At 52.6% G+C, this 26,437-nt stretch overlaps 12 protein-coding genes across 12 annotated transcripts; 8 read left to right on the top strand and 4 right to left on the bottom strand.

Moving 5' to 3' along the window:
• Positions 1 to 377: 377 nt before the first annotated feature.
• COCVIDRAFT_94590 (hypothetical protein) lies at positions 378 to 1,477 on the top strand (the record flags this gene model as incomplete). The annotated part of the gene is made up of 3 exons (XM_014702959.1): positions 378 to 476; positions 576 to 1,151; positions 1,211 to 1,477. The coding sequence occupies 3 exons, from the start codon at positions 378 to 380 to the stop codon at positions 1,475 to 1,477; spliced, it is 942 nt and encodes a 313-aa protein (XP_014558445.1).
• A 1,034-nt stretch (positions 1,478 to 2,511) lies between these two features.
• On the top strand, positions 2,512 to 4,062 carry COCVIDRAFT_25091 (hypothetical protein; the record flags this gene model as incomplete). The annotated part of the gene is made up of 1 exon (XM_014702908.1): positions 2,512 to 4,062. The coding sequence occupies one exon, from the start codon at positions 2,512 to 2,514 to the stop codon at positions 4,060 to 4,062; it is 1,551 nt and encodes a 516-aa protein (XP_014558394.1).
• Positions 4,063 to 4,454: 392 nt separating this feature from the next.
• Positions 4,455 to 4,799, bottom strand: COCVIDRAFT_94335 (hypothetical protein; the record flags this gene model as incomplete). The annotated part of the gene is made up of 1 exon (XM_014702958.1): positions 4,455 to 4,799. One exon carries the CDS (start codon positions 4,797 to 4,799, stop codon positions 4,455 to 4,457), a length of 345 nt encoding a protein of 114 aa, XP_014558444.1.
• Positions 4,800 to 5,111: 312 nt separating this feature from the next.
• COCVIDRAFT_94539 (hypothetical protein) lies at positions 5,112 to 7,046 on the top strand (the record flags this gene model as incomplete). The annotated part of the gene is made up of 2 exons (XM_014702957.1): positions 5,112 to 5,342; positions 5,397 to 7,046. The coding sequence occupies 2 exons, from the start codon at positions 5,112 to 5,114 to the stop codon at positions 7,044 to 7,046; spliced, it is 1,881 nt and encodes a 626-aa protein (XP_014558443.1).
• Positions 7,047 to 7,875: 829 nt separating this feature from the next.
• Positions 7,876 to 8,513, bottom strand: COCVIDRAFT_94587 (hypothetical protein; the record flags this gene model as incomplete). Its single annotated transcript, XM_014702956.1, has 2 exons — positions 7,876 to 8,032; positions 8,116 to 8,513. 2 exons carry the CDS (start codon positions 8,511 to 8,513, stop codon positions 7,876 to 7,878), a joined length of 555 nt encoding a protein of 184 aa, XP_014558442.1.
• Positions 8,514 to 9,186: 673 nt separating this feature from the next.
• On the bottom strand, positions 9,187 to 9,979 carry COCVIDRAFT_36202 (hypothetical protein; the record flags this gene model as incomplete). Its single annotated transcript, XM_014702955.1, has 2 exons — positions 9,187 to 9,431; positions 9,484 to 9,979. 2 exons carry the CDS (start codon positions 9,977 to 9,979, stop codon positions 9,187 to 9,189), a joined length of 741 nt encoding a protein of 246 aa, XP_014558441.1.
• Positions 9,980 to 10,018: 39 nt separating this feature from the next.
• On the top strand, positions 10,019 to 10,243 carry COCVIDRAFT_94470 (hypothetical protein; the record flags this gene model as incomplete). The annotated part of the gene is made up of 1 exon (XM_014702954.1): positions 10,019 to 10,243. A coding segment is annotated over one exon (225 nt), but the record flags the coding sequence as incomplete, so codon positions are not given.
• A 68-nt stretch (positions 10,244 to 10,311) lies between these two features.
• On the top strand, positions 10,312 to 11,982 carry COCVIDRAFT_94374 (hypothetical protein; the record flags this gene model as incomplete). The annotated part of the gene is made up of 1 exon (XM_014702953.1): positions 10,312 to 11,982. One exon carries the CDS (start codon positions 10,312 to 10,314, stop codon positions 11,980 to 11,982), a length of 1,671 nt encoding a protein of 556 aa, XP_014558439.1.
• A 747-nt stretch (positions 11,983 to 12,729) lies between these two features.
• Positions 12,730 to 13,829, top strand: COCVIDRAFT_94637 (hypothetical protein; the record flags this gene model as incomplete). The annotated part of the gene is made up of 3 exons (XM_014702952.1): positions 12,730 to 12,823; positions 12,899 to 13,192; positions 13,264 to 13,829. The coding sequence occupies 3 exons, from the start codon at positions 12,730 to 12,732 to the stop codon at positions 13,827 to 13,829; spliced, it is 954 nt and encodes a 317-aa protein (XP_014558438.1).
• Positions 13,830 to 14,876: 1,047 nt separating this feature from the next.
• On the top strand, positions 14,877 to 16,384 carry COCVIDRAFT_25085 (hypothetical protein; the record flags this gene model as incomplete). The annotated part of the gene is made up of 5 exons (XM_014702907.1): positions 14,877 to 15,416; positions 15,465 to 15,504; positions 15,564 to 15,657; positions 15,756 to 16,062; positions 16,316 to 16,384. 5 exons carry the CDS (start codon positions 14,877 to 14,879, stop codon positions 16,382 to 16,384), a joined length of 1,050 nt encoding a protein of 349 aa, XP_014558393.1.
• Positions 16,385 to 21,640: 5,256 nt separating this feature from the next.
• COCVIDRAFT_94504 (hypothetical protein) lies at positions 21,641 to 23,669 on the bottom strand (the record flags this gene model as incomplete). The annotated part of the gene is made up of 2 exons (XM_014702951.1): positions 21,641 to 22,784; positions 22,888 to 23,669. The coding sequence occupies 2 exons, from the start codon at positions 23,667 to 23,669 to the stop codon at positions 21,641 to 21,643; spliced, it is 1,926 nt and encodes a 641-aa protein (XP_014558437.1).
• Positions 23,670 to 24,265: 596 nt separating this feature from the next.
• COCVIDRAFT_14461 (hypothetical protein) lies at positions 24,266 to 25,212 on the top strand (the record flags this gene model as incomplete). The annotated part of the gene is made up of 2 exons (XM_014702887.1): positions 24,266 to 24,380; positions 24,554 to 25,212. 2 exons carry the CDS (start codon positions 24,266 to 24,268, stop codon positions 25,210 to 25,212), a joined length of 774 nt encoding a protein of 257 aa, XP_014558373.1.
• Positions 25,213 to 26,437: the final 1,225 nt, after the last annotated feature.

The following is a 26,437-nucleotide window of genomic DNA, read 5'->3' as shown; positions in this document are numbered from 1 at the left end:
AGATGACCAAGCTTGTGAGAGTTTGTATAAATTCTGACAAATGTACGGATTCGTGGTCTAGTACGCTCCAATTTGTCACCCAGTACCGTATTCTTTACCTTTAGGCATCCACGGTAGGCCTCTAAGGCTAGGCCCAATTCTGCAGTCACGAAGCCCATGGAACGAATACACCAGCTTCAGGGTCCAAAACTTTGTCATCATCGATGTGCCTTGAGACTAGGTTGAGCTCTAGAAGCTAACCCCCTCATTGAACCCCACTTTTGGTAGTTGGATAAAAGAGCAACCATTACACCCTTGACAGATGACATGTGCCTATTATCACGCGACTCTTTACATTTACATTACACAATCATACATCAACTCTCAGATTACACAAGATGAAGTTCTCACCAAGCGACCTAGCCATCTGCGAAACATGCGGAACACAATACGACGTTCCGCTGTCGCAGCACCCTGAAACATGCCGCATGTGCGATGTACGTCATACCAGTGTTTACCAATCAACCCTTTACTAGTTCCTCAAACCCCAAAAAGGTCAACCCCAAGAATGATATGTAAAACCTAACACGCCATAGGACCCCCGTCAATACGTCCCAGCCTCCGGCCAATCCTGGACCAATCTCGCCAGCAACCAAGAGACCCAGAAGAATGTATTCGAAACCGACACCAAGGATGCCCGGATCCACTACATTAGCACTAAACCTCTAACCCCTTCGGAACTCCCCGCAGGCCTCGCGGACTCTAGTACTACTCGCAAGCAACTAGGCATCGGACAACGCGCCATCTTGCTCCAGACAAGCCAGGGTAACGTGCTCTGGGACTGTATTGCACTACTGAACCAGGAGACGATCGACTTTATCAATTCAAAAGGCGGGCTCAAAGCGATTGTAATTAGCCACCCGCACTTCTACACGACGCACCTCGAATGGGCAGATGCATTTGGGTGTCCAGTGTACATATGCCGCGATGACACTGAATGGCTTAACCGCGAGGACAAGCGCGGTGTTCGGAAGCTGGTGAGCGGTGTCACGCCGATTGAAGAGGTGGGCGGAGAGGTTAAGATGGTACAGTGCGGTGGTCATTTCGATGGGAGTTCGGTTGCGCATTGGGAAGGGAAGTTGTTCATTGCTGATACGTTTATGAGTGTGCCTGTAAGCCCCCCCCCCCTTTCCCACCCAGGTTAAACTGATTGTTGATCAAAATACCATAGTCTGGCTTCAGCAATGCACGCCGTATCCCGGACACAACCTCCTACTCTTTCATGTGGGCGTATCCAAATATGATCCCTCTACCTCCACCTGCTGTCCTGGCCATCTGGAAGGCGCTCAAGCCGTTTGAGTTTGATAGCACGTATGGGGGTTTTGCAGGGCAGAATCTGAGTAACCCGGATTTGAAGGCGCAGGTGTTGCAGAGTATGAAGATTTTCCTGAGGAGGGGTGGACATGAGGGGGCGGAGATTTTTAAGGAGAGTTTGTAGGTTTCGTAGGGGAAGTGATGGGAGATGAGATTTGTATTGTGTAATGTTTGTTGGAAGACTGACGACTTTAAGTATATCTTACCACCCCCTCTCTGAATAATGAACGAGTTCAAATCGCCATAATTCTGATTATGTCTTAACAAGGAATCGGTACCCTCTTAGTAACTCAGGATTTGACCGAGTCCGTTGTTCCTCGCTCTACCCACGAATAATCTGTTCTTGACCCCAAAGCTCTGGCACATACGACCATCGGCGAAGTACAAAATTGGGTCCCGTCCGCTCCCCAGACATTAAGCCTTCGACCGGCGGATCAGTAGTCAGGTGGGTGACCACTGGCGAATCCCCGCTGTTGTATGTTTTTTTGCACTCGGTGGACCATGTCACGTGCCATGCGCTTGGCACTTTGTTGATTCAAGTCCCAAAAAAATACTTGGGCATCGTATGTCAATTGCAGGATTAATCTAGAGAAAAAGCAATTGAATCCGGTGGGTCAAGTTAGACAGTTATGAAAATAGCAGAGGATGCATGTGTGGGTGTTGCAAATCAGTGAGGGGTTCCAAGTGGCCGGGTCAAGCGGATGAGGCTCAGCGATTGACTGCGCATATTGTGCAAGGGGTGGGTGGAAACGTTAATATATTGCAAAAGCTAAGCACGACCGGATTCCGAGTCGATTTTTGGGGGCCACGGAATCTGCATGAGCCGGATAGCGAAAATTCCTTGTCTGGGAGATAGAGAGACAGAGGAGGATGCAGGATGGAGTTTTTACTCAGCCTCGCGATTCTTTGTGTATACTAAAAATAATTCGCAGTGCAGCGTACCCCGCGGGTTGCTGTTGTCGTTGTCTGTGCAGTCCGCAGCGTGACCAGTGCAGATGTGTGCGGACAAAGAAATATATGTTCAGCTAGGTGCGAGGGGGGAACTGGTGGTGCTTGTTAAAGAGGTTTGACTGGTATTGTTTATTATTATTGTGAATGCAACACATATTTTACTGTCGGATTGAGTCCCAGTTTCCATTAACTATACTGCCTGCCACGATGCCGCATGTTGTAGAAGACTACTACGACATGCCAGTTGAGCTACTGCCGAGTGCAAACTTTGCAGGACGGCCGACGAGTGACATCGATATGCTGGCTGGACTCTGGGCGACGGCTGCTAGTTACTCGAATTTTTCACCTTCCGAAGACGAAGCCGATGGGAGTGGTCATGACGACAACGACAGAGACAATAAGGCCTCACCGCAACGGAGAGATGAATGCCGTGTATCACCACCCCCACCAACGGAGACAAAGTCACAGGAAGAAAGACCGAGTACGACGATTACATTGCCCCCCACCGATGACATCAGGGTGAGCAGCGGTGTAGTAAGAGGCCTGGCTCGGGCGCGATTGCGGAGAAAAGCGCACTCGGCGCCATATGGCAGTTTGGAATCACGTGCTTCACCGCTGGTTGAAGCGGTTGAAGCGGTTGGAGAGAGGCGAGTAGGCGGTGTTGGTGGGCTAGGATACTTTGATACCATTCGGAGAAAGCAAAACAACAGGGAGAAGGATGGAGAGCAGAGGAGAAAGAAGCGGGTCCGGTCATGTGACGTGGAGACGAGCCAACACAAGAGAGGGATGATGGGGGAATTACTAGTAGCAGATGCACAGGCACAAGGTAGCGGGGCAGCAATTTCTCCTAGTGCAAAGCAATCTCGCACGTCTTTGACGCAACAGACGCGCGTCGGGCCAAAGCGGCAAGGCAGGCAACTGGCAGCGCTCGACACGGACGTTGCAGGGTACGAATTGAGCAGTATCAGAGGAGGAGATGGTAGGACAGCGGCAAGAGTAGCAGGGTCGCCAAGCTCGGTACTATCGACACCCCAGGAATTGTACGCGATTGGCAAAGGGCATGCCGCGAGTGAAACATTAGGCAGTCCACAGGTGTGGTGTGCTCGGAACGACAACCCGGCCAATATCATGGTGGTGGCCGACAAGATGTGCTCGCCCGCGTCGCCTTCAAACATGCGATGGGGTGGGAAGAGTACAATTACGCACTCAGACACAGACACGCAGCACAGGCGCAGCAGCGTTGACGTGGCTGACGGGCGGATCATCTATGTGCCGGGGAGCATGATGCTTGTACGGGAGCCAGTAAGGCAGCGTAGAGACTCTGTTGCAACAGCATTTGATGCATGCACGTTTGACAGCACCAAATTAGCATCCGAGGAGAAGCGTTACGCGGAGCTGGTGGGGCTCGAGGAGGATGTGGTCACGTTCTTTGAAGAGCTGGGCGTTGTTGCAAAGGCGACTGAGGCTTCGCTGGACAGGTATTGGCTGTGCAATGGCAGCTGCAGCGTGAGTGTCGAGAAGGAGGGCCACGATGACAAGGCAAGTCTATCAAGCACAGCAAGCGTGGGCGTGGGCGAGGCAGAGTCGGATAAGAGACAAGGCAGTCGAGTGTCGAGGTTCTCCTTCTCGTCGTCAGCGTCGTCATGCTCGGCACCAGTGTCATCGCATCGACACAGGCGTAAGCGGAGCAGGCTGATAGAGCTGCTGCTGTCGCCAGGAATGCCTGGTGCGGTGTTTGTCAATGCTCCTGCGAGCTAGGAAGGGCAGCAGCAGTATAGATGATTAAACCTTGTGAAATGAATGTGGTATTTGACGCGATTCAGACGGGCGATCCGGGGGGGTTGACGAGATGTGCACCAACCAGAAGCGGTAGTTCACGACAGGTAGGGGACGTGGTGGTTTGCAGAGCATTGCCAAAGTTGCGGTCCATGGACGTGTCTGGACCATTGGCGGCTGAGGGCTGCTAACGAAGACAAGAAGATTGAGGGCGATCCGCCGTTTCCGCGATTCGCAGAGGAGGATGGAATGACGACGATGTGGTGGGCTGGTGATGTCGCATCGGGGAAGATGGGCGACGTGGGTTGGACGCCAGGGCCACAGGGTGCGGTGGATGGCGCTGCCACTGACCGCACAGGCTGCCAGATGCGACCTCATGCAGGACATGTGCCTTGCCTTTTGCCCAGTGCGGATACACGATAGGGCGCCGACGGGCTGTAGGCTGAATGCACGCTGGATGGACGCTGGGGAAGGGCCTGCTTGTGTGTTGCAGGGCCTTGACAGGCTCGCCAGCGCGAGGCAGCAAATGAGGGTGTGGATGGGCAGGTCGTATCCAATAATGGGAGAGTGTATGGGGCCATGATCACCACGGCACGTTGCCATTCTGAGCGCTGCCCTGGTCCTTTTGCCCACAGCTCAGCGCGGGCCGCAGGCGTCAGACTGTCGCCGACGCGAGCCAGCGCATCGCTCGTCCCCCGTGTGCATGTGCGCCACGCCATGCTAAAAGGCTCCGACTCCCCCCGACACAACCCGCTCGTTTTCACCATTTGATCATCCATCCCGTCTCACATACTTTGCATACATAGCCACATCTTCACATTTACATATATACTACCTGCACAAAGCTCACTCAAAGCTCGTCCAACGCTCCTGCCTTTGTAAACCACCACAAGCTGTAAGTTGTGCTGCACTCACGCCCTTGGCTCCTTCCTCGTTTGGTCAGTGCTAATTGCTGTGCTATAGCCCACCAAACAACGTCACTCCACGCTACCACCAAAACTCTATCCTCACCACCACCACCACCACCGCTCATGGCTTCAACCTTGTCCGCTAGTAGTAGTAGCAGTAGTAGTAATGGCAACACCTACGTCGACTTCCTCCAGCAGGCCAAGCGCAACTTCTGGATGAGCAACGCCCACCTCACCGAGGAGGAGCGGAATCACGCCTGGTTCCAGCTCGCCTGCCAGCCCACATCAGCCTCTGCGGCCGAACAAATACCACGCTCAATGCCCTGCCCCGCATCAGACGTGACCCAATTCTCAGTATGGATCTTGTTTGGTCTGCGCCTCTTGCCCCCGCTCTAACACGCTCCCCAGATGTCTGTCTCGGCCCCGGTCATGAACCGCTCAGATTCGGCCATGAACGACCCCTCAACCGGTGCCTACACCGACTACACCCTCTACTCAGACTCGTCTATGCAGAGGCAGCCCAGCCTGCACTCGCTGCCAGAAATTGACTGCAATGGTGCCATCGCCGAGTACAGCGTTGACGACTACGTCAGCAGCTGCATTCAGCCCCATGACGCCTCCACCTTCCCCTTTCCCCAGCATTCGCAACAGTTGCAACTGACACCTACCCCACAGTGGAGCTCATCATCGGATGTCTCTTCGCCCCAAACCCCGTCAACTGCTCTGATGACGCCTGTTACTCAATCCAGTAACATGAGTCGTCAGGGTAGTTACAACCCTCTGTTTTTTGATCAAGTTTCCATGTTGCGTGTTCAGTCTGACTCCTCATGTACCATGCCCATCCTCTCAGAGGATGGGACTTTTCCTTATTCCTTTGATGTCGAATCAAAACCCATCAGCGAGTCCGCTGGTGTGTCTCCTTTTCTCTCCTTCACTGGCTCCTCCAGTGAAGCTTTCCTTTCTCCTTCTTCTGCTTCTTTGTCTTGTTCTTCTTCGCTTCCCGCAAGTGTGCCTGCACTTGCCTCTTCCGACATGACCCTCTTCAACAACAACGACCAGTCGTGCCTGGCGGAGGATATGCGGAGGTCGACTTCAGCCGCGTCTAGCCTGGGTAACTCGAGCGAGGTGTCTGCATCCTCATCGACAAACTCTCGCCAGTCGCAACGCGAGCGCGAGATCATCGCACAAGCTGCGTCTCGCAAGATTGCTCCAAAAGCAATTGACAACCTCGATGAGACCGAGTCTGCGTCGTCCAATGCTCAGATGACAAGGATTCGGTCCGAGGATGGCTCGTCCAAAACTGTTGGTGTCATAGCTAAAACGCCCTATGTGCGACCCCAGCACCCAAAGATCAAGTGTAACTTTTGCAATGAGCGACCCGATGGGTTCCGTGGCACTCACGAACTCGATCGTCATATTGCTCGTGCCCATGCCTCGCGTAGGAAGGGCTACATCTGCGTCGACTCGTCAGCGGACCAGAAGTTTCTTGCCAACTGCAAACACTGCCGTAACAAGAAGGTATACGGTGCCTACTACAATGCCGCTGCCCATCTTCGCCGTGCCCACTTCCATCCTCGCAAGCGGGGCAGGAAGGGTCGCAGTGACGAAAAGCGTGGCGGTATTGGTGGTGGTGATCACCCTCCTATGGAGTACCTGAAGCAAAACTGGATCAAAGAGGTAGAAGTTGAGAACAAGCCCACTCCTCAATCTCCTGCCGACAACTCGGACAACGACATGCCCGAGCCAATCGACAACAACGCCGCTTTCGACCTCACCAGCACTGCCGCCGTCGCTGTTCCCGCTCCCGCCGCTACAGCCTCGTACACTCTCGACCCCACTGTTGCTGTTGCTGCCCAGTACCCTGTACCGCAACAGTCTCTACCCATGCCACTGATGAATCAAGTCCCTGTAGACCCAAATCAGTTTGTGGACTACAGTATGACTATGCATGCAAGTGAGCCAATGGTGTTCGATAACACGGCCTTTTTCGACCCCAGCCTTGCCCCCCAAACCGACATGAACAACTTTCAGTTCGGCACGTACAACATGGGTTCTTAGACGAGGCGCCCATACCCCTTGTTCTTGTCCCCCTTTCTCACCCCTTGTCTACGTGTCGATAATCGTTGCCTTTTCTAGTCACAGGGCTAGGGGTCTTGTTGATGTACATAATGTTTTTTTTTGCTTCTTTTTCTTCCTGGTCTTTCTTCTCTCATTCTCAGGACTTTTCCGTTTGGCGTTTCGATGACTGTGACCACCAGCCGCGACTTCTATGGAGCGCAGAGAGCTGCGGTAGGTTCGCATCGGCGGCGTTTTGTTTCTTGTTTCTTGTCTTTTGCTTTCTACGAATCAGGACAGTGCGCGAGGCAGCCCTCGCCGTTTTTGTTTATAACGTTCACGTTGCACATGTTGGTTGAGACTAGAGGGGACCAGTGCAGGTCGTACATGTATATGTGCATATAGATGCTGGAACATGTTCAACAGCAGTGGATGGATGGGATGGTTAATACTATGTTGTTTCCCATGGCTCTTCTTGAGCTCTATGGGGGCAATGGATGAAATTCAAACAAATATTGTTATTTTGTCTGTTTTCGGTCGTGTTCCTCATTGACTTTCCCCTTTTTTTCTCTGAATGAAATCGCCTCGTCGCTCATAGCTTACTGATGTAGCGGTACATGTGCAGACTGCAACAGCCCTGCCATACCTGTCTCTATAACATGTACATTCTTATGAAAATAGTTTCTTTATTCAGCCTCGGTTCTATATATTTTGATTCAAAATACACATCTAACTATACAATGCTCAATTACTCGAAAAAAAAAGCGTGATCAACCATGTGATTATCTTTCACCCAGCCGTGTCTATCATAAATCATCCTACTCACGCAGATCTAGTAGCTAGAATTAGGATAATTGCCTCCTCCCTGTGTAGCATTATCCACTGGATTCGCCGGTCCGCCCGTCTGTCCCAACGCACCGCCCTGGGACGTAGCCTGCGCTTTCTCCGCCTTAATCGCTTCCCTCGCCTCCGCCTGCTCTGCTTTCTTCCTGTAAAAAAAAAAGAAAAAACCGTTAGCCAAATCCTCCTTTCCTTTATCCCTCTATACACTTCAAAAATGAGGAAAACTTACCTATCCAAATCACTTTCCAACCCCGGCTGCGCACCTCCACCCCCCAATCCCACCCCCTTCTTCGCCACCGCATCCGCCACCCTTCCTTCTCCCGGCATAGCCATCTGCTGCCCATCCAGCTCCTTGTGTCGTCCTACATCTTCTTCACTAAGTCCTTTGCTTTCCTCGCCAGCCGGTGCGCCGTGGACGCCTTTTCCCTCTTCGAACTTTGCGTTTTGAAGGCCTTGCTCGTGCGTCGCTTGTTTTGTGGGGATGCGTTGGTCGGCGAAAGCGGCGTTGTCCGAGGCATTGAAGGATTCGGATTGTTCCTGGGGTGTCTTTTCTGTGGGGTTGCCGGGGGTGGTGTAGGCTTGGGATGTGGTGGGTTGCGAGGGGGCGGTGGGGGAGAGGGCGGACATTGTTGATGTTTTTTGTGTGTGTTGGGATTGGATTTTAGAGGATTAAGAGGTGTTTGTGTTGTGTTGTTTGAGGGTTTATGGTTTTTTTATGTGAATGGAGAAGGGAATTGGTTGAGTGGAAGAGGTTGAGACGATTGTTTTGGTTCACCTGGTCATTGCTATGACGTCTGCGGGGCGCGTCCGTCATTCATTTCAAGCCCCACCAATGCGGTGCCTAGTTTGAATGCGTGGGAAACTAATCTGTACATAGGCCGTGTTTTAGTCTTTGCATGTAGTAATCTAGTATCAAGCGTGGGTGGGTTTATTGCGGTGCTGCATTGCGACTCGGCTTGTTGGAACGACCAACTCCGCTAGACATGTACGTCATAAGTTCACATCCACATATACCACATCAGGTTGCTGTATGCTTTCTTTTTCACGTAGTCATTATTTTATCTGATTTTTACCAAATTAACAGTAATGTACGCTCGATTCGTTGGTGGCGTTGAAGCGTATGTTTGTGCTATTTGGGCATACGCGCCTATACCCAGCCCGAGAAATAAACATGATAATAGCGAAACAGGAATGCCCAAAAAAGCTACTTCCATCTGCTTCCAAGTCCCGACCATCCAAAACGCCAGAAAATGATATGACCAAACGCCTTCGCTATGCTTCCATGATCAATCAATAGGTTTCATTCCATCTCCATTACTACATCCTCTGAAGCCTCTCTTGTTTCAACGTGATTTGGGGGATTGTGATTGTCTTGTTTTGATTCCGCTTCTTTGGCTGCTCTCTCGCGCGTTTTGCGACACCATTCTTCTATCGAGTCGGCAGCTCCTCCCTCAATCTTGATAGTCTTTGGCTCGGCGGGAACGCCCAAGACTGTCCCTTGGAAACGCGATTCGACTCCGGTTTTGCTGTGCTTCTTCATGAGAGCTAGGCGCAATTAGCATTTCCAGGAAATATTACAACAACACATGCAACGTACTGTTCAGATAATCCTCCATTTCCTCCTGGTCAAGCTGCTCGGTCGGATTCGTTGGAACCGGCTTGTATGTGCCTGCGATGCGCCGAATCTCCTTGTTCTGCTCGCCCTTGACCCATTCAATAAACTCAGTAATGTCTACGGTATCTTCGGCGTCACGTCGTGCCGCTTCGTTCTCGCGTGCGCCTGTCTCGGCATTGTACTCTTCGAGCGGCTTCCGTAGTATTTCCTTCCACAATTCTTCTCCGGCTGTCATGGTCGGCACAAGGAGTGCGCAATCCTGCATGGCCATGCGCACGTCGGTGATGTTTGGTATGAGGTCGTTGTGGTTTGAGTAGGCATTGTATGCTGTTCGCTCAGCCAGGACAGATAGATACCGCGCTGTTAAGTCGACGATAGTATCGACGGCTGAGGGCTTGCCATGTTGGAAACCCGTCGCGCGCAGAATGTGGAGGACGGCGGGCCGCAGTAAACTGAGGAAGAGATCGTTTTGGGACATGCTTGTACGTGTGTGCGCGTATACGTGGTGTGTGGAAGAAACAGGAATCGATGCAGAGGTCCAGTGGCGAGGTGGATGTTACGGTGGGAACAGGCGCATTGTGGTCAGGCTGAGAAGAGAGTCAGTGTCGATAGAGTGAAGGTACGCGGGTTGGAAGCTTTGGCCCTTCACCTTCGCAGCTCGCCAAGACGACCCTCGACGTATCACCACCGTCGCCCATCCACCCTCTCTAGCCTGTACACATTTGCACATCCCCGCAAATGACGCGCCCGCAGGTGCATGTCCTTTTCCTGTCATCGTAACCGACGAAATAATCCGCACCGTCGCCCAAGATGAAGCTCAAACTCAAAAACCCTGACGCCGCTTCCAGCGATGCGCCCGCAGCGCCTCCCTCATCCGACGCGCCTGCACCGGCTGCCGCGAAGCCACCCCCAAAGCTCAAGTTCAAAATCGCGCCGCCTACCCCTAGCGATCCAGCAGATTCAGGGAATGGCGATGCAACAAAGATCAAGCGCAAATACACCAAAAAGCCAAAGGTCGATGAAAGCGGCAATGCCATTCCCCCAGGAAAGCCCGGTCCTAAGAAGAGGGCGCGCGACGAGGGTGAACATGTTGACTCACCTGCTCTCAAGCGCAAGCCAAAGCCTACTGCGAAGAGTCTTGCCATGACTAATGACAGCGACGACGACGATAACCTCGGAGCCGTCGAGCAGCCGCCCCCTCCACTGAAGACGCACAATCGCACCCAGTCTATCAAGTTATCCATAAAGCCAAAGGGCAGTCTGAATGCAAATACCCCAACCCGAAGTACGGCGATCCTGAAAGTCAAGGGCGCAGGAAAGCCGCCAGTAAGGCCATATGGTGTCGGATATGACAGCGAGGCTGAGGAAGCAGAAGCCGATCCAGCCATTGAGTCCCAGTTTGTGTTGCGGATGAAGCCTGGCCCAGACTGCGACCTACTGCGCAAGTCTATTGAAGAAAAGACAATCGGGAAGAGCGTATCACAAGGCGGTCCTGGTGTACACTTTCGCTTTTTTGATCGCGAGGGCCGCCGCGCCATGCTTACGATACAGAACCGCATGTACGCCGCGACCATGGTTGAGCTACCTGCTGTCATTGAATCTCTGAAGAGCTGGAACAAAAAGGACTGGGTCAAGACTGCGGATGTCTGCCAGATGCTCTTAGTCCTCGACGAGGTTAAGAATGAGGAAGAGGCAAAGAAATATCCACTGCCGTCCTACATCTCCCCAGATACTCACCGTTTCCCTCATGGCCTGACACCGCCCATGAAATGGGCCCGCAAGCGACGTTTCCGCCCTCGAAAATCATACATCGATGTCGAGCGAGCCGAAGCGCAGATGAACCGACTGCTGGCCGAGGACGAAAATGCAGTGTCTACAAAATATGAGATGATAGACAGCGATGCAGAGAGTTCGGAAGAGGAGTCAAGCTCGGAAGAAGAGGCCGACGAGGAAATGGTTGACGCCTCACAAGCAGAAGAGATGGACGCCAACGATCTTGAGCAGATGCTTGCAGAGGGTCTCATGGATGACGAAGTCGAGTTCACTGGCGACAATGACCAGCTTAATGCATTGCTTGCAAACTCGGGCAATGTCCAAGTCGAGCAAGTCGGTACCCCCACGACCGCTCATGATGTCGCCATGCATGCTCTTAGCCATAATGGCAACATAACTATCGAGCCCGAGACTGCGGCCTCGACACCTGCAGCAGCCACTTCTGCCGACGATGATGACGACGACGATGATGCGGACTCTGACGAGGATGGCGACGAAGTAGATGAAGTCGCCGCAGCTGAGGAGCAGCGTCAAGAACAGCTCCGAACTGAAATCGCAGAGCTGGAGAAGGCCATTATTCAGAGTACAGAGCAGCGCGACCGACAAACCAATGTCCTCTTCAAGAAACGTGTGCAGAATCAGATCGACAAGCAGAAGGCAGACCTTGCTATCAAACGTAAGCAGTTGAACGAGGAAGCGGATGAATAATAAACAGGGCATTTCTCCGTAATTGTCCGCCTTGTAACGCGGTCTGAACATTTGGTACTGGTTCATGAGGGGAAATGGAACATTCACAGCGGGATGGCGTCTAGGGTCACAGCATTCTTCCGGCGTTATTGGGACTAGGGCTTAGAAGCTCTCTTTGCATGCCGGCGTTTATCTATAACTTATCACATACCGAGACGAGTCGGTGCTCTTGGTGCTTTTCTGTCTTGTCTTGCATGACAAGGGTTTTGTAGAAGTCACCTGTAATCAATGTCTATATGGATAGCATCTTGACAATTGCTACCAATAACTAACCTGTGCTTAAAGAAAAGAAGCATTATGGCTTTCACACGAAGGGTGTCGCTAATAATAAAATCGACAGGGGATGCTCGCTGCGAACCCAGCAACCGCGTATGTTTATTTTTTCTAACTACATTACCCTGTGACTATAAAACAACTCCCCCTCTACACCTGAAGAAAATCAGCACTGTCTGAAAAGTGTGGTGAGACTAATAGATGATACTTCTTCTTGGCATTGATGTATTTGTCAGGTGGTGAATATAAATATGATGAAACCGGCACGTGACCTGGACCCTGCCAAGTATGGGCGCTGCCTCACCGTAGTACTATATTATTCTTTGTTGCCCCGCTGCTTTTCCCCTTCGACAACCTCAATCTACTTGCCGTCGCAGACCGTCGCCCGCCTACCAACTGTTATCGTACATTGCTAACCGATCAAGCGACAACAATATGGCACCACCGGGGCCCCCGCCGTACACACACGAACAAATTACTGCGATGACCTCACAGGAGGAACGAATACGCGCCTATGCAGAGCTCAAGAGTATGTGGGAGAGGCGTACAGACAAGCGCGAAATAGGTGGAACATGAGCGCAAGATGTTGACAGTCTGACGATAGGTTATATTGCGCGCCTGAAGAAAGAGAAAGAAGAGCGCGAGAATGCACAGGCCAGAGGATATTCTGCCAATCCATACCACAGCGCATTTCATCGAAAGCGAGGTGGCTATGGTCATGGTTTCGCCAACAAACCCTACCATCCATACCAGCGCCCGACTACACACAAGCACATAGACGCGACCAAGTCTCGAGAGGCAAGCGGTAGTGAAAGCCCACTGCCACCAAACAGCACGGCCCCGACAAACGATCATTCATCGGAGCTCCGGGATCTCTGTCGCATGTTTACTTCCGCAGGTATTTCCACGAAACGACACTTTCGGCATCTTTCCTTTTTATTTTCCTTTTTGCCTCTAACGTATCGATAGGTGTGTGTTCACGGCATGGGTGTCCTTACGTCCATGATCCAGACAAGCAAGCTGTGTGCAAACGCTGGTTCTACAAAGATGCCTGTCCTATGGGAGAGCAGTGCTCTCTATCACACGAGGCCTCGCCACACAATGCGCCTACTTGCCTGCATTTCCAAGCTGGTCGATGTGCTAACGACGGCTGTCGCTTCGCTCATGTTCGCACCAATCCCGCTGCGCTAAACTGCGAAGCGTTTGGAAACCTGGGCTACTGTGAGAAAGGAGACAAATGCGCCGAACTACATGCACATGAGTGCCCTAGTTTTGCCAACACAGGAACATGTCGCTACGGCAATGAGTGCCGTCTGGGACATGTTCGCCGTGCTTCTCGAATGAGAAAGACTACGCGTCTCTCTTCACCAGCAGGCTCTCCTTCGTCGAATACGCCTAATCGTTCTAGGACCCCCGAGGATATGGTGACTGTCGAGGATAACTTGGAGCAGATTACACCAAAGGCCGGCGCTGACCATGAGCCTCGTCAGTTCACACAGCAGGCAGACTTTGTTCCCTTCGATGCAGACCAGTGAGCAAGATCTGGTGATGCCTGGATATTGTATGTTTTCCCTTGCTCTATTTCCAGTATGGATCACCCTAATTGTTTCTTCTCAAGTCTCAAGTTTGTGTATCTCATAGCCTGGTAGGTTTTCGTCCTGATGGCGTTCAGCTCGTCTTGACTGTTTAGGGATGGCCTTGGTCTTTCAGGGTTCTTTTCGGTGATACCCCTTCGTGCGATTTTCTATGCTGTCTTTTCGTTTCTTTTCAAGGGGCTGTACCCTATGCACATGTTTGAACGAATAAAAAAAGAAAGAAAGAAAGAAAGAAGAAGAAGAAGACAGTAAAACACATGTAACGAGAAAAAGAATTGAAAGAATGCGAATATTCTCTGTTTGCCAATTTAGAAATTGTGAATGATTGGATATTGAAGTGCTGAGAGATCTGCGGGATGACATATTACTATGGCGTTTGTATGTGCTATACGCCGCATATACGCTGCAGGTGTTCGCCGGGTTATATTTATAAAGGTGGCGGCTGTAAGCAACTGGATTGCGTACATACGCAGTAGGCATAACGGCGACGCATGGATAGCGCTGGATGTGGCAACGGCTGGGACTTGAGGCTCTAAAAGTCCAGAAGTTGCTTTGCCCAAGCATACATGAAGATGCACATGGTTTCCATGTGCTCCGGGAGCGTATTTGGTGGCATAACGGTAGAGATGATGTTGTTTTTGCGTATGCTTAGCGTTGCAAGTGCTCACTGTGTAGGGTCTGACAGGCTGCAGGGGCAATGCCATGTGGAGGCTGAGGCGGGCTGGAACCACTGCTTAGCCTCCATCCTACTGTCCGTCGTGCCTTACAATTCGACAGCCCGCGCCAGCATAATGTGCGACTCTGCCACATTTACGATGATTTTGCGAAGATATAAGAATACCCTGAAGATTGAATAGTGGGAAAGCACGGCACGCTCTAATTTTGGCGAAGCTGTTCTCGAACGATACTAGGTCTCCTGCCGCGTAACCCCTTGCCTGCGCTGGCAACGCGAAGCCCGACACGAGAAGAGGCAATTTGCGCGACACCATGACGCTCAAAGACCTGTTGAAGAAGAAGGACAAAATCAGGGATGATGGTGCAAGCCCTGCATCCCCGACAGGGGCTACCCTTTCTCCCAATGTCCCAGAGTTCCAGTTCGTTCGCACCACGACGTCGACGCAAGAGACGATCGAGCCACCCAGCTTTCCCGGCGACCCCCAGCGCGATTCCCCTCTCTTGTCACCTGAACCGCGAGGCAAATTTCCTAGATTCAGAAGTCGTAGCAATGCCTCGTCACAGGGCTCCACGTCGGGAGGGGAGCGGCATCGGTTCCAGCTTGGGCGAAGCAAGTCGAACGCATCCGCAAACGTACCGGACAATCTTCCAGAAGTGGGCGGAGATGGAGTAGCACGAACGGAGGAGGAGGAGGCCAAGTGGGAAAAGAGGGCTACAGTGCTGGTTACATCAGGGCTGCAACACGGTTCCCAGCCCCCTACACCAAGCCATGTGCCCGTGAGTCCAATGTCACAAGGCCGACCGACGACCCCAAGGCGTCGCAGTGCAACCATTGGCGCTCCAGCGGACGAGGTACGCACAACTATGGAGAGCACAAGAGTCGGTCTAAGCTTTGTATAGGAGACCATACAGGAGGCTATTCGACAACACGAGCATGGAGGTGAGTAATTGCAACAGATGTGTACGCCTTGCTGGTGAAACTGACAAGAACGAAACAAGATCTTGAAGCATCAACGTCCCTGTTTGGAAAACTTGCTGATCCCAATGGCGCAAACAATGCTCTCGCTCAAGTTCTCTACGGCCTTGCCCTGCGGTAAGCTCTTTCTCTCTCCCAACTGCAACCTGGAATTGTCAATCGACACGCGAATACTCGTTAGTATCTGATCCAATTCACTACTAACTATGTATCAGCCATGGTTGGGGTTGTGAATCCAACCAGGAGCAAGCGGTTCAATACTTGTCTATGGCAGCATCGAACAGTGCTGAAGTTGAAAAATTGGCACTTGGAGCTGGCATGAAAAAAGGAGGTGCAGCCAAAGGCGAACTTGTGCTGGCCATGTATGAGTTGGCCAACTGCTTTCGCAATGGTTGGGGTATCAAGAAAGACCCTGCAGCTGCGAAGCAATATTACGAAACAGCTGCAAACCTGGGCGACACGGATGCGATGAATGAGGTAGCCTGGTGCTACATCGAGGGCTTTGGTACGAAGAAAGACAAGGTAAGCAAAGATGTGTCAGCCCTCTTCCCCTACCTTACGGTCGTTATGCTCCTTTGTGCATCCGCTTGACCGGTCAAGTCTATGCAATAACGACGCGAACTGTCAGCTTGAAAAAGAGTGTACAGCCTGGACCTCAGTCATCATGCGCCATGTCCAACTGAGACACGGCGTCCCCCTTTGTTCCGCCTCACTGTTTGGGCAGCAGCAAGAACTCGGCTGATGTGGATGTATGCTGACTGCGCCTTGTCTCCAGTTCAAAGCGGCTCAATTCCTGCGCCTCGCAGAATCCAAGGGTAACAAAACATTAGGCAACACATGGTAAGTCGCACCACTTTCGTTACCCTCGTCATCGACCAAAGGATCCATATCAGCCCCGGACCGAGCCTCAGTCTATGCCGTGTCAAGAGGGCGCGCGCAATGCAAGACATGACGAGCTGCCAGTATGGCAATTGACCCGCGCCATCCCGTCTCAGCCGATGTTGCACCCTCAATCAACCTCAACACCAAGCCACCAGGCGTGATGGAGCAATCCAACGCACGGCGCTATTGTCCATTCCGGCCAGCCAGTCTGAACGCGCAGTTGCCAAGGCTAGTCGATTGGCTACGAGTGCACCATTTTGACAGTCCCCTCGCTTAGCCGATGCGGACGCTGAACGGCGGCCCTCGCCCTCACCCGCAGTACGACCTGTCACACTTGCTGCCAGTTCCCCGCTACGCACACATGATTGCATCCGCCGACAGAGGAGAAAAAACCAGCCATAGGACGCTACCGGTTTGGTACAAGCCTCGTCGTCGTATGCCAATAGTGGAAGCGGGTATACCTCTAGACCCGGCGCACTGGGTGCATGGTGCACACAAGCCTGTTTACGGCGCTACACGTGGCAGCGTGTCGCTGGCCTCGGTTCTGGAGTAAGCATCAGCGGAAGGGTGGGAGGGTGTAGCCGATGACGGAGTTCAGCACGTTCATGTGTGTGTGGAGCACCCGTCAGATGATTGCATCAAATCATGGCGAGCTGGAAATTGAGATGCATAATGGCGCGACAGTAGTAAACATGTCTGAACGGCCGTGCGGGCTTGAAAGAGGGCAAACGGGAAAGGATTTTGGAACGAGAGACCAAAGAAAGCGACGACCACACGGCTATCGCGACAATGACGGTAACCTCGCTCGGGGCGCGGATGGCACGTACGTACCGGACGGATGACGGCGACGGCGAAGGGCGACAAACAGACGACGACCATGACAAGCCGACGACGACCATCGGATCATGGACGAAACTCGCCACAGTCACGATCTGGATCTCGACGACATGCAGTAGTAGCCTCAGCACCCCCGTTTTGATAGTCGCTTCTCGCCTCGTTGCCCGCAACCACCATCACCATCACCACCTTCTTTTCCCAAAAGGAAAAAAGCCTCGGAAGCCGGAAACCAAGGACGCTATGTTTTTCATTTATCCCGATTGGATTGGCCCCGATTTACAGTTTAAAGAAATGACCATGTGCTAACGAGTTTGGTGTGTGTGCGTTTGGCTTATAGGATCTGGAAAGATAAATACAATCCCAAATAAAGTAAAAAAGGGCGTTCTATATTGGACGGGCAACCCGGGTGGGCTTGGTTGTTTGTTGTTTGCTCACACCCACACACACACACGCCTCCGTCGGCCCGACTAGGAGGATTCTCCTCCACCCTTTTCTATTTGCGGAAAGTCATGAGATGATGTCGTGTGAGTCAAGTAAGTGGGAGAGAAAGAGAGAGTGTGGGAGGAGGAAGATTTGGGGGGGGGGGGATGGAAAGGGCGCGCACGCCCTCGCGTCGTCTTTTTTTTCTTTCCCGTGGGGAAGCGAAGATCTTCTGCTTGTTTTGTTTTTTTTCGCTGTTATCATGCTTGCCATAATTCCGATTCCATTTTTGTATTCCTTTTATTGAATTTTTCTGAATCTTGTCCTATCAAAACGGTCCTTTTTTTGGTCTTTCTGTTTTCTACTCGCCCCGGCATGTTGTAAAATTCCGATCATGTGCACACACTCTCTAGTTACTATTCCCCTCTCCGCTTGAAAGTCTGGGTTGTGTGTCGTATGTGGCGAAAGGGTATGTGTGTGGTTCTAGAACTTGGGCCCTTCCTTCCCTCCTTCCCTTGTTGTAAAGTGTGAGTAAAGAAATTGGAAGGATTACATACACGTTGGGTATTTTGTTTACCGTTTTGTTTACAATGTATACAACTATTCTACTCTATCTGCAGATTTCTCTTTTCTTTCTTCGCTCGGTTATTGCCGTTGAATGCCTGCCGTTTCTTGTGTATAAGGTAAAAAGAAAAAGAAAAAGGCTTGTATCGCATCTTTTTTTTGTATCCTTGTGGGAATATTGTACATATCGTTATGTACCGGCATAGCGAATTCATTTTTTCTTCCCCATGTATCTTCTGCGATATCGATTGTTCACCAAGTTGATTCTTTCACTCATCCCCCATACCCTCTAAGCGTACAACACACTGTCTACACCGTCACTACCTTCTCAACCACACAAACTCAATACTCATTCAACCAGACTTTCTTCCCTTCCCCCTACCTCTCATCCCATGCCCACCTAGCCACGTATCTCTCTGTAAGCAAGGCAAGGGGTGTTGCTGTCGTTGCAAAGGAAAACGGAGATTTCTCCGGCTCAACGCTTCGCGTATGCGTGCATGGCAGGACCGTTCCGCGGGGCCCGTAACGCTTTTTTTCCCACACCCCTCCATCAAGTGTCCCCCCCGCCCCTCCATCGCCAGCTTCGTTGTCTTCTTCTCACCATAACAAGATAGGGAAAAAAAGTGATGTGGTTTAAACGCGTCTTCCGCCAACAAATCTGCACAACTCGTACGTACATACATATGTATGTACCATGTGTAGAATCTACTAGATAGAAGAGACCCTCTTACTTACTGTACATGCAGCTTGTATGTATGTACATGCGGGGCCGCTTTTTTTCTTCTGAAACAGACTTGTTGATGCAGGAGGTATGTATGTGTATGTAGGTGGGAAGTGGTATGGGTGGAGTGGAAACGGGGAAGTGGCTTGAAAGGTGTGTGGTTAGGTAAGTTAGGAGCGGGTAGTAGTGGGGATTTTGACTGTTGTGTTGTTGTTTTTCTCTTACGATGGAAGTGGACGAAAGTGGAAGGGGGGTTTGGCAGTTCGGAAGGTGCTTTTTGTGGGGGATGGTCATGTGAGGCAGGATGGGGGATCACGGGTATGCAAATCAGCATTCTTTTTCTGTGTATATGTGAGTGTTTCTTGGTTTTTGCTTGCGGGAGCAATGTTCTTTTTCCCTGTAGAAATCACGCACGTCATGCGTGGAGGGCAAGGTAGTGAGTGGGATTAGGGTTTGTGGGGGGATCCGCAGGACGTTTTTTCTTTTGTGACATGCCTAGGATGTACCAGACTTTCTTACCAGACTTATTGCTTTTTTTCGTTACCATCGATTTCTCTGGTACAGTGTAATACATAGAGCAAGTACACCCGGGAGATGTGCAAAGTTAATCGAGTCAGTGATCAGATGTGTGCTTGCGCGGCTTGTGGCATCAGCTGCGCATGCTGCGCCTCGGTCACGTCGTCGTAGGTGCTCTGAGCCACCCGATCATGATCGAGGATCCCATCACTGCCCCGTAGAGTATGAAGCCGTATAGTGTGAAGTGTGAATCCACAGCTTCGCGACAAGCGGTAGATGTTGTACATACAGCAAGAGTACGGTATAGTACATGCAAGGCGTGCAGCTCGGCCGGCAAGTTGTGGGCCCTTGTTGTTGCCGTGGAAAGTGCGGCTGTATCGCTTGCAGCACATGGTACATCTACACCTAGTTTGACTGTCAAGAGAAGAACGGAGTGGGTCGATGTTAATCCTCCCTTCCCGCTTCATGCGATGCGAGGTACGTCTAACCCGCAGTCATCAGTGACAGGACCCCGAAAAATGGAGATCGACCGTGCGTTTTTTTTTGCCTCGCATGCATCGTGCGCAGTATGGATGTATGTATGCGTATGTATCTGTGTGTGTGTTAGTTGTTTCGGTGCTATCTTCGGTGGAGGGTCAAGCAGAGGGAGAAGCTGAGAGAGAATAATGCAAGAGTGAACATACGGTATGCAATAACAACGCACAAAGTCAGCAATGGTGGGAAACGGTAAGACGGCATGGTTTCAGAATGTCTCACTCTACTCGGCCGGTGACGATGGTGGGGAACCAGTCAAGTTGAAGCCCACAGTAATGGTGTGTTTTTAGGTCATGGACATGGGACGCCCGATGGAGCGAGGCAGAGAGAGTGACCGAGCGAGACAAAGTGTGTGTGTGTGTGTGTGTGTGCATGGCCGGTTCCGTATCACGGCGACATAAGCGCTTGGTAGAGTGCAAGAAGCGTCTGATAGCATTAAGAACTGACTCGGCCATGCCTTGGTTGCCCGCCAATGGGGCAATCAAGAAGGCGCGGTCGATGACCTAGGTACAAAAAAGGATGTTGCGTCCGGCTCCGCCCTCAGCCAATGAAGCTCGGCACACGCACAATCTGTGACCACGGGCCGCAGAAACGGCCGCTGCAAAAAACGAGAAAAACCAAATGGCCAAAGAAAGCTGGTATCTCAAGGGGAAATCTCGTCCGTTTCCCCGAACAAACGTCGGGGGAAAGAGCGGTAAGAGGGTATTGTGAAAGGAAGAGAGAAAAAAACAAGACCGAAAGGTCTATCGTAGGAGGGGGCCGTAACAGTCGTAAAGGGTAAGTCATGGGGGGGGTAAGCAGATGTGCGTGTGGATGCAGGAAGATGAGGGGTATGCAGGAAGAAAAACAGGCCTCGTCTCTTTCAGGAAAAAACAAGAATCATAACCAAATTTGTTCATGCCCTCGTCGCATCGCTCGCCAACAAAACATCAAACAAGAACAGACAAGACAAGCAACAATAGAACAAAACAAGTGTGAATGCGTAATAGATATCTTTCTTCGCTTCGTCTGCCGTCATGTACAAATCGTCATTGATCATGCTCGTCGATACATGTTCCCATATCCTTCGTTGCCAAATTCTCAATCTTCGTGGTAAACGTAAAAGGAAAATCTCAACGCTCGCTACGCTGTGCAAAATAGATACATCAGACAAAAATCAAGGCCAATCTCGAATGTTTCGGAGCAAAGGACATGACAAACACAAGGAAATAGGAATAGGAAATAAGAGTGAAAAAACAAACAAAAAAACCCAGTATGGATGGAGTCGTGAACCAGGTCTCGACATGAAGAAACAACCGCCATGCTCAAGCGATGCAGGCAACAAGGTACCCAAAATCGACGTTGCCGTCCCATTGTATAGAAGACTGGCAAGGCCAGAGCGTTGAGAAAAGAAATGGCGATGCCCGTGTAAACAACGGGTATCTCAGCCAGACCGTGATGCAACTTGTGTCCCTACGAGAGCCCCTTGTCCAAGGGGGAAGAAGTGAATCGCTATGCTGGTGAAAAGGACTAATGCAACTTAGGAAACTAACAAAGGAAAGGTGGGTTGGTGTGTCCAAGTGTGGTGGTGGTGTGTGTATGTGGTGGTATGTGGTGGCGTGTGGGTGGATGGCCAGGTGGGGCTACTTAGCCAAGGTTCTCGACCTTTGTGCCCTCGGAAGTGCTAGGCCGTGACATGGCAGCAGACTCCTCGACAATGCGCTTGAACTCGTGGACGACCTCGGGGGCAATCTTGTCCCAAAGCAGACTACGCGTGTAGATCTCAGCCGCAGAGTCGCCCTTGTTCTGCTCACGCATGGCGGCGAGAGTCTCGGCAAGGTTGCGACGGTGCGAAGGCTGGGCGCCGGGCGAGAGTGGGTCAGAGAGGTCGTCGCTCGTGACGCTGTATCGCGAGCGGGTAAAGTCAAGGGAGGTCATGCTGTTGTACTGGTCGGGAGTGATGGAGAAGAGCTGCTCGTGCTCCTGGTCCTTGGTGGTGCCAGTGAGGTGAGAGTGCAGCTGGTCTAGGCTAGAGCCAGAGATACCAGCAAGCTCCGAGCCAGACATGGTGGTCTTGGGCCAGGCCATGCCAGATGGCGTAGGCTCGAGACCGGCAACGTGGGTGGCAAGGAGGCTCTGCTCGCTCAGGCCGTTTGCGACACCAGCGTCCTTGAAGATGCTGTCCAGGACGGTGGCAGAGGCAGCGCGGACCTCGTCGGGCATGCGGGGAATAGGAGGAGCGGCAGTGCCAGACTTGCTAGCAACAAAGGCGCCGCAGAGCAGGAGCATGAGCAAGAGGCCAGAAGCGACGGGCTTGTCCTCGTCCTTTGTGCGCGAGACAAGAGACACTTCCTGGTTCTGCTGGGGAGTGGGCTGGTCGTCAGAGGCAAAGTCGTTGACGAAGATGTAGTTGTCCCAGTCGCTGTTGCCCATGTTGAGGTTGTCCATCTCCGAGGCAAAGTCAGTGAAGGTGGTGCTGGGGGCGACGGCCATGCCGTTGCCAGTAGCAGCCTCAAGGCGCTCAGTGAGGACGGAGACCTTCTTGCGCAGCTCGCTCGTCTCAATGGTGTGGGTGCGGACAAGCTCCTCCTTGTCGAACTGGAGTTGGTTGACCATGTGGTGCATCTCCATGGACTCACGGTGCCAGTTCTCCTTCTCGGCAACAAGGGCATCATACTCGAGGCGCATGGCAGCGAAGTCGTCTTGCATCTGGCAAATCTTCTCCATCCACTGCTTCTTCTCCTCCTCGAGCTCCTCAGTGTGCTTCTTCTTGCGTTGCCGCGAGTCAAGTCTGTGATTAGGTCAGCGGATGAAACATGGAGAGCATAGACCAAGAGGTAAATTGGACCAAACATGGAGCGTGGAGCCAAGAACCAAAAGGCGGTAGTACGTACGCAGCCTGTCTGTTGCGGAGGAGGCGTTTTTGCTGCTTGAGCTCCTTGAGGTCTTCTTCGTTGGTGCAGCCTTGGATCAGGGTGTCGATGTTGTGCAGGTTGCGCTCGGCGGGGATGTCGAAGCGAGCATTCTTCTTGCGGATGCCGCCGTCACGACGGGGAGAGAAGGAGCGGGGAGGCGTGTTTGGTCGCATGCGCTTGGGGCCTGGGCGGGAGTCCATCTCTTGCTGGTTGAAGGCCATCCAGTCGGAGTGGGTGTGGGGGGACATGGGCTGCTCTGGTGCGGCCTGGAAGACGGCACTGGGGCGGACGTTCTGGTGCACGGGGAGTCCGTGGAAGGGCATCTGGGGCTGGTCGACAAAGGAAGCGGCACCAAAGTCACCAGGACCAAAAGGGTTGAGGGGCTTGGGGGCAGTGGGTGTCCTTGAGCCAGAGTTGTCGGCAACGGGCCATGACTGTTGGCCGTATGTGGCGGCCTGGTTGGGGGGTAGGCGAGCAAAGGGGTTGTTGCTCTGCTCTGTGAAGAAGGGGTTGTTGCCGTTTGTGTTGACAACGGAGCTGGTGGCTGTGCGGTCGACAAACTGTGAAGCCGAAAAGTCCTCCCAGATGGACGTCTCTGGCGAGAAGATGCCCTGGTTGCTGGTCGAGGGCGACATGAGGACGGGTGTGTCGAGGATGGTGGAGTCGAGGGTAGCGTTGTCGTCAAAGGAAAAGGCCGAAGGTTTCCGGTCGAGGGAGTGGAAGTCCATGTGATTTTGGGAGGCTGAGTAGGAGTGGTCCATGGCGGGCTCTATGTATGGTACCAGTAGCAAAGTACCGGTGTGGGCGGGGGGAGTGGCGGTGTGGGCCGCTGGATTAGGCAAGCTGCAAATGGCTGGGGGCCGCAACAGGACTTGTCAGCGCGCTGCACTGAGGTTGATGGTTGATGGCAATGTTGCAAAGGCAGAGAAGCTGGGCCTGGCGTGCAGTGGTAGCGGCAGGCGGGCAGGCGGGCAGACAGAGGTGCAGTGGTGGTGATGGTAGTTGCAGCGGTGGACTCTGGGTGAAGGGCGGGAGCGCGGACTTAAAGCTGGTGGGTAGTGGGCGGGCGGGGTGTGCATGGGAGGCATCTGGGCACGGCGCGGGCCAGGGTGTGGGATACGACGCCCCAATAGCGTCGGGTATGGATGCATCATTGCAGCAGCCTTCCCTGGCGCCTCTTAGCTGAGGGCCGCCCGCAGCCATTAGCCAGTGTTTGCCGGCTGCCCGCCAGAGTCTGGTGCAGCAGACAGAGTGCAGCCGTGCAGCCATGCAGTCCAGTCCACTCTCGTCTCGTCCCATCCTCTCTCTGCTTAGCCGTTTGTCGCCCGCTGTCACGCATATCGCGCGCGACGCTCTGATGCTGCTGCTGCTGCTGCTGCTGCTGCTGCTGCCGCCGCTGCTAATCCTCTGCCCATCACTTGCCCGCCGCAGAGTTGGTCATGACTGGCTAGCCTCTCTGCGGGCCGGCCCATGTAGATAGATACTGTAACCATGTATCCCATCCCATGTCGGTATGGTATCGTATGTATGTATGTATCGATCAAATCGACGACGCATGCGTGAAAACTCTGCTCAAAACAGTCAAGATGACTGACCATGTTCATGCTGCTCCTTCCTTGGCCTACTCGACCTACTTACAGTGCAGTATACCACTTGCTACTCTTCCTCCGCCTGCCGCGCAGAGCGAGCCACCCACCCCTCCACCCCTCCATCCATCCATCCATCCATCCATCCACCCACACGCTGCTGTCATCATCATGCCCACTGCCCACTGCCCACTGCCCACGTCCCATCCTTCCATCCAACCACACCCGCCGCTTGCGCCCTCGCCCGTCACCCGACGTGCCCTCTCGTCTGTTTCGTGAGCCTGGCTTGGCCCTCCCCCGGCCCTCTAGCCCTCGAGGTCATGGTGTCATCTGTCCAGCTTCCGCCTCTCACCTCGTCTCTCCCACCTGTGCACGAGTCATCTCACCGCTCCCTGCCCGCACCAGGCTTCCCTGTCTAACCCGCCCTCTGCCCACTCCCTCTCTCGTCGACGCTACCACCCCATCGTCACTCCATCTGCCTGCAATCGGCCTTTGTGTGAGCCAGGACGCGACAAACACGGCAGCTCTAGCCCGTCCTTGTACCGACTGCTGCTCGCATTACCGTGCCCCTGGGTTCCCGCCTGCCTGTTGCATGTCCCTCTGTGCGTCATTCTTCGTCCACTCTACTCCCACTTGCAACATGCCTGCCCACCAGCCCGCCGTTTTCTGCTCCCCCGGCCAACTTCGCCCCTCCACTACTGCCAACTTATGCCCGTGACAATCAATGCACTCTCCAAAATTACCTTTTTTTTTCTCGTTGCAAAGACCTCATCAAGACCATACTTTGACGCCTTTGCTACTGCCAACTTGTGCTCTGTGTGCCGCCTATCGCGGCCAACCTAATTCATGCAATCCCTCCCCTCCTGCCCCCCAACCAGACTACACATGTACGTACATATCCAAGTACATCCAAAACTCCCGTGTCACGCCAATCCCGACGCGCGCCCTCTCAGAAATAGCAAAGCTCTCTCTCAATGCCACAGCAACCAACCCCACTGTGGGAGCCGACGTGCATGACAAGCACAGATGCTGCATCTGCTCTCGACTGCCGCGGCTGATCCGCAACTCTGTTTTCTTTGCCTTCCCCGTTCTCCCTCTCTATTGCGGCGCCTACTGTGGCACGCGTAATTCAAAGCCACCCCAACAAACTCTACTTTCTAGCCCAGAGCCACTCTCGACAGTGGGGCTCCACCTCGACTATCCTCGCATCTGCCCACTTTGCTCTCTACCCTGAGACAACGGCCCTGTCTTGACCGGAACACATCATCACAATCCTGCTGCACAAGAAATCAATCACATCTATTTCCATGCTCTCCACCAAGCCCAGTGACTGAAGAGGATGCTTCGTAGCCATCCACGTTTCCCTCCCGGGGCCGATTGCAATCGCGATATTGTGGCTGCACAATGCAAAAGGTGAGGCTGTAGCGGTCAATGGACGAGTAAAGACTCCGGGCTTACGCTCCACTATCCGCTCCCGCGCTCTAGTCTCCAGCCACTAGAACTTTTTTGCTCGCTCCCGGAAAAAAGTCGTGTGCGTCTGTGTATTGTACCGTATTCTTCACTTTCCATTGATCGCTGCTACCTACATCTTGGCCCTGCATTCAACTTACTCTTCCCCCGTCTCCAAAAAAAAGTCAATTGTCAGTGTACCCTGTGTATGTGAATGTATGACTCACTCCCCTTCACACTCTCAACTCAACTCAACTTGACCCTCACTAAACCATCCGCATCCCCGGGAAACTTGGACCTCCGTCGCTTCCTTTTCCCAATAAACGCAACCAATCACAATATCCCAAAAACATAATAATCCGGCCGAAGACCGGGGGCAGTTTACCAACCAATCGCAATCCAAGAAACCTATCGTACAGTATCGTACACTTGCAAATAAACCCTAATAGTAAATTCCCAACCTTTTGGATGTGGAAAAAAATCATCCCCCCCCC

Source organism: Bipolaris victoriae (genome assembly GCF_000527765.1).
Source record: "Bipolaris victoriae FI3 unplaced genomic scaffold scaffold_26, whole genome shotgun sequence".
In the NCBI taxonomy this organism is placed as follows: domain Eukaryota; kingdom Fungi; phylum Ascomycota; class Dothideomycetes; order Pleosporales; family Pleosporaceae; genus Bipolaris; species Bipolaris victoriae.
Note: the sequence above shows the minus strand (reverse complement) of the source record. Positions and strands in the feature narration are given on the sequence as shown.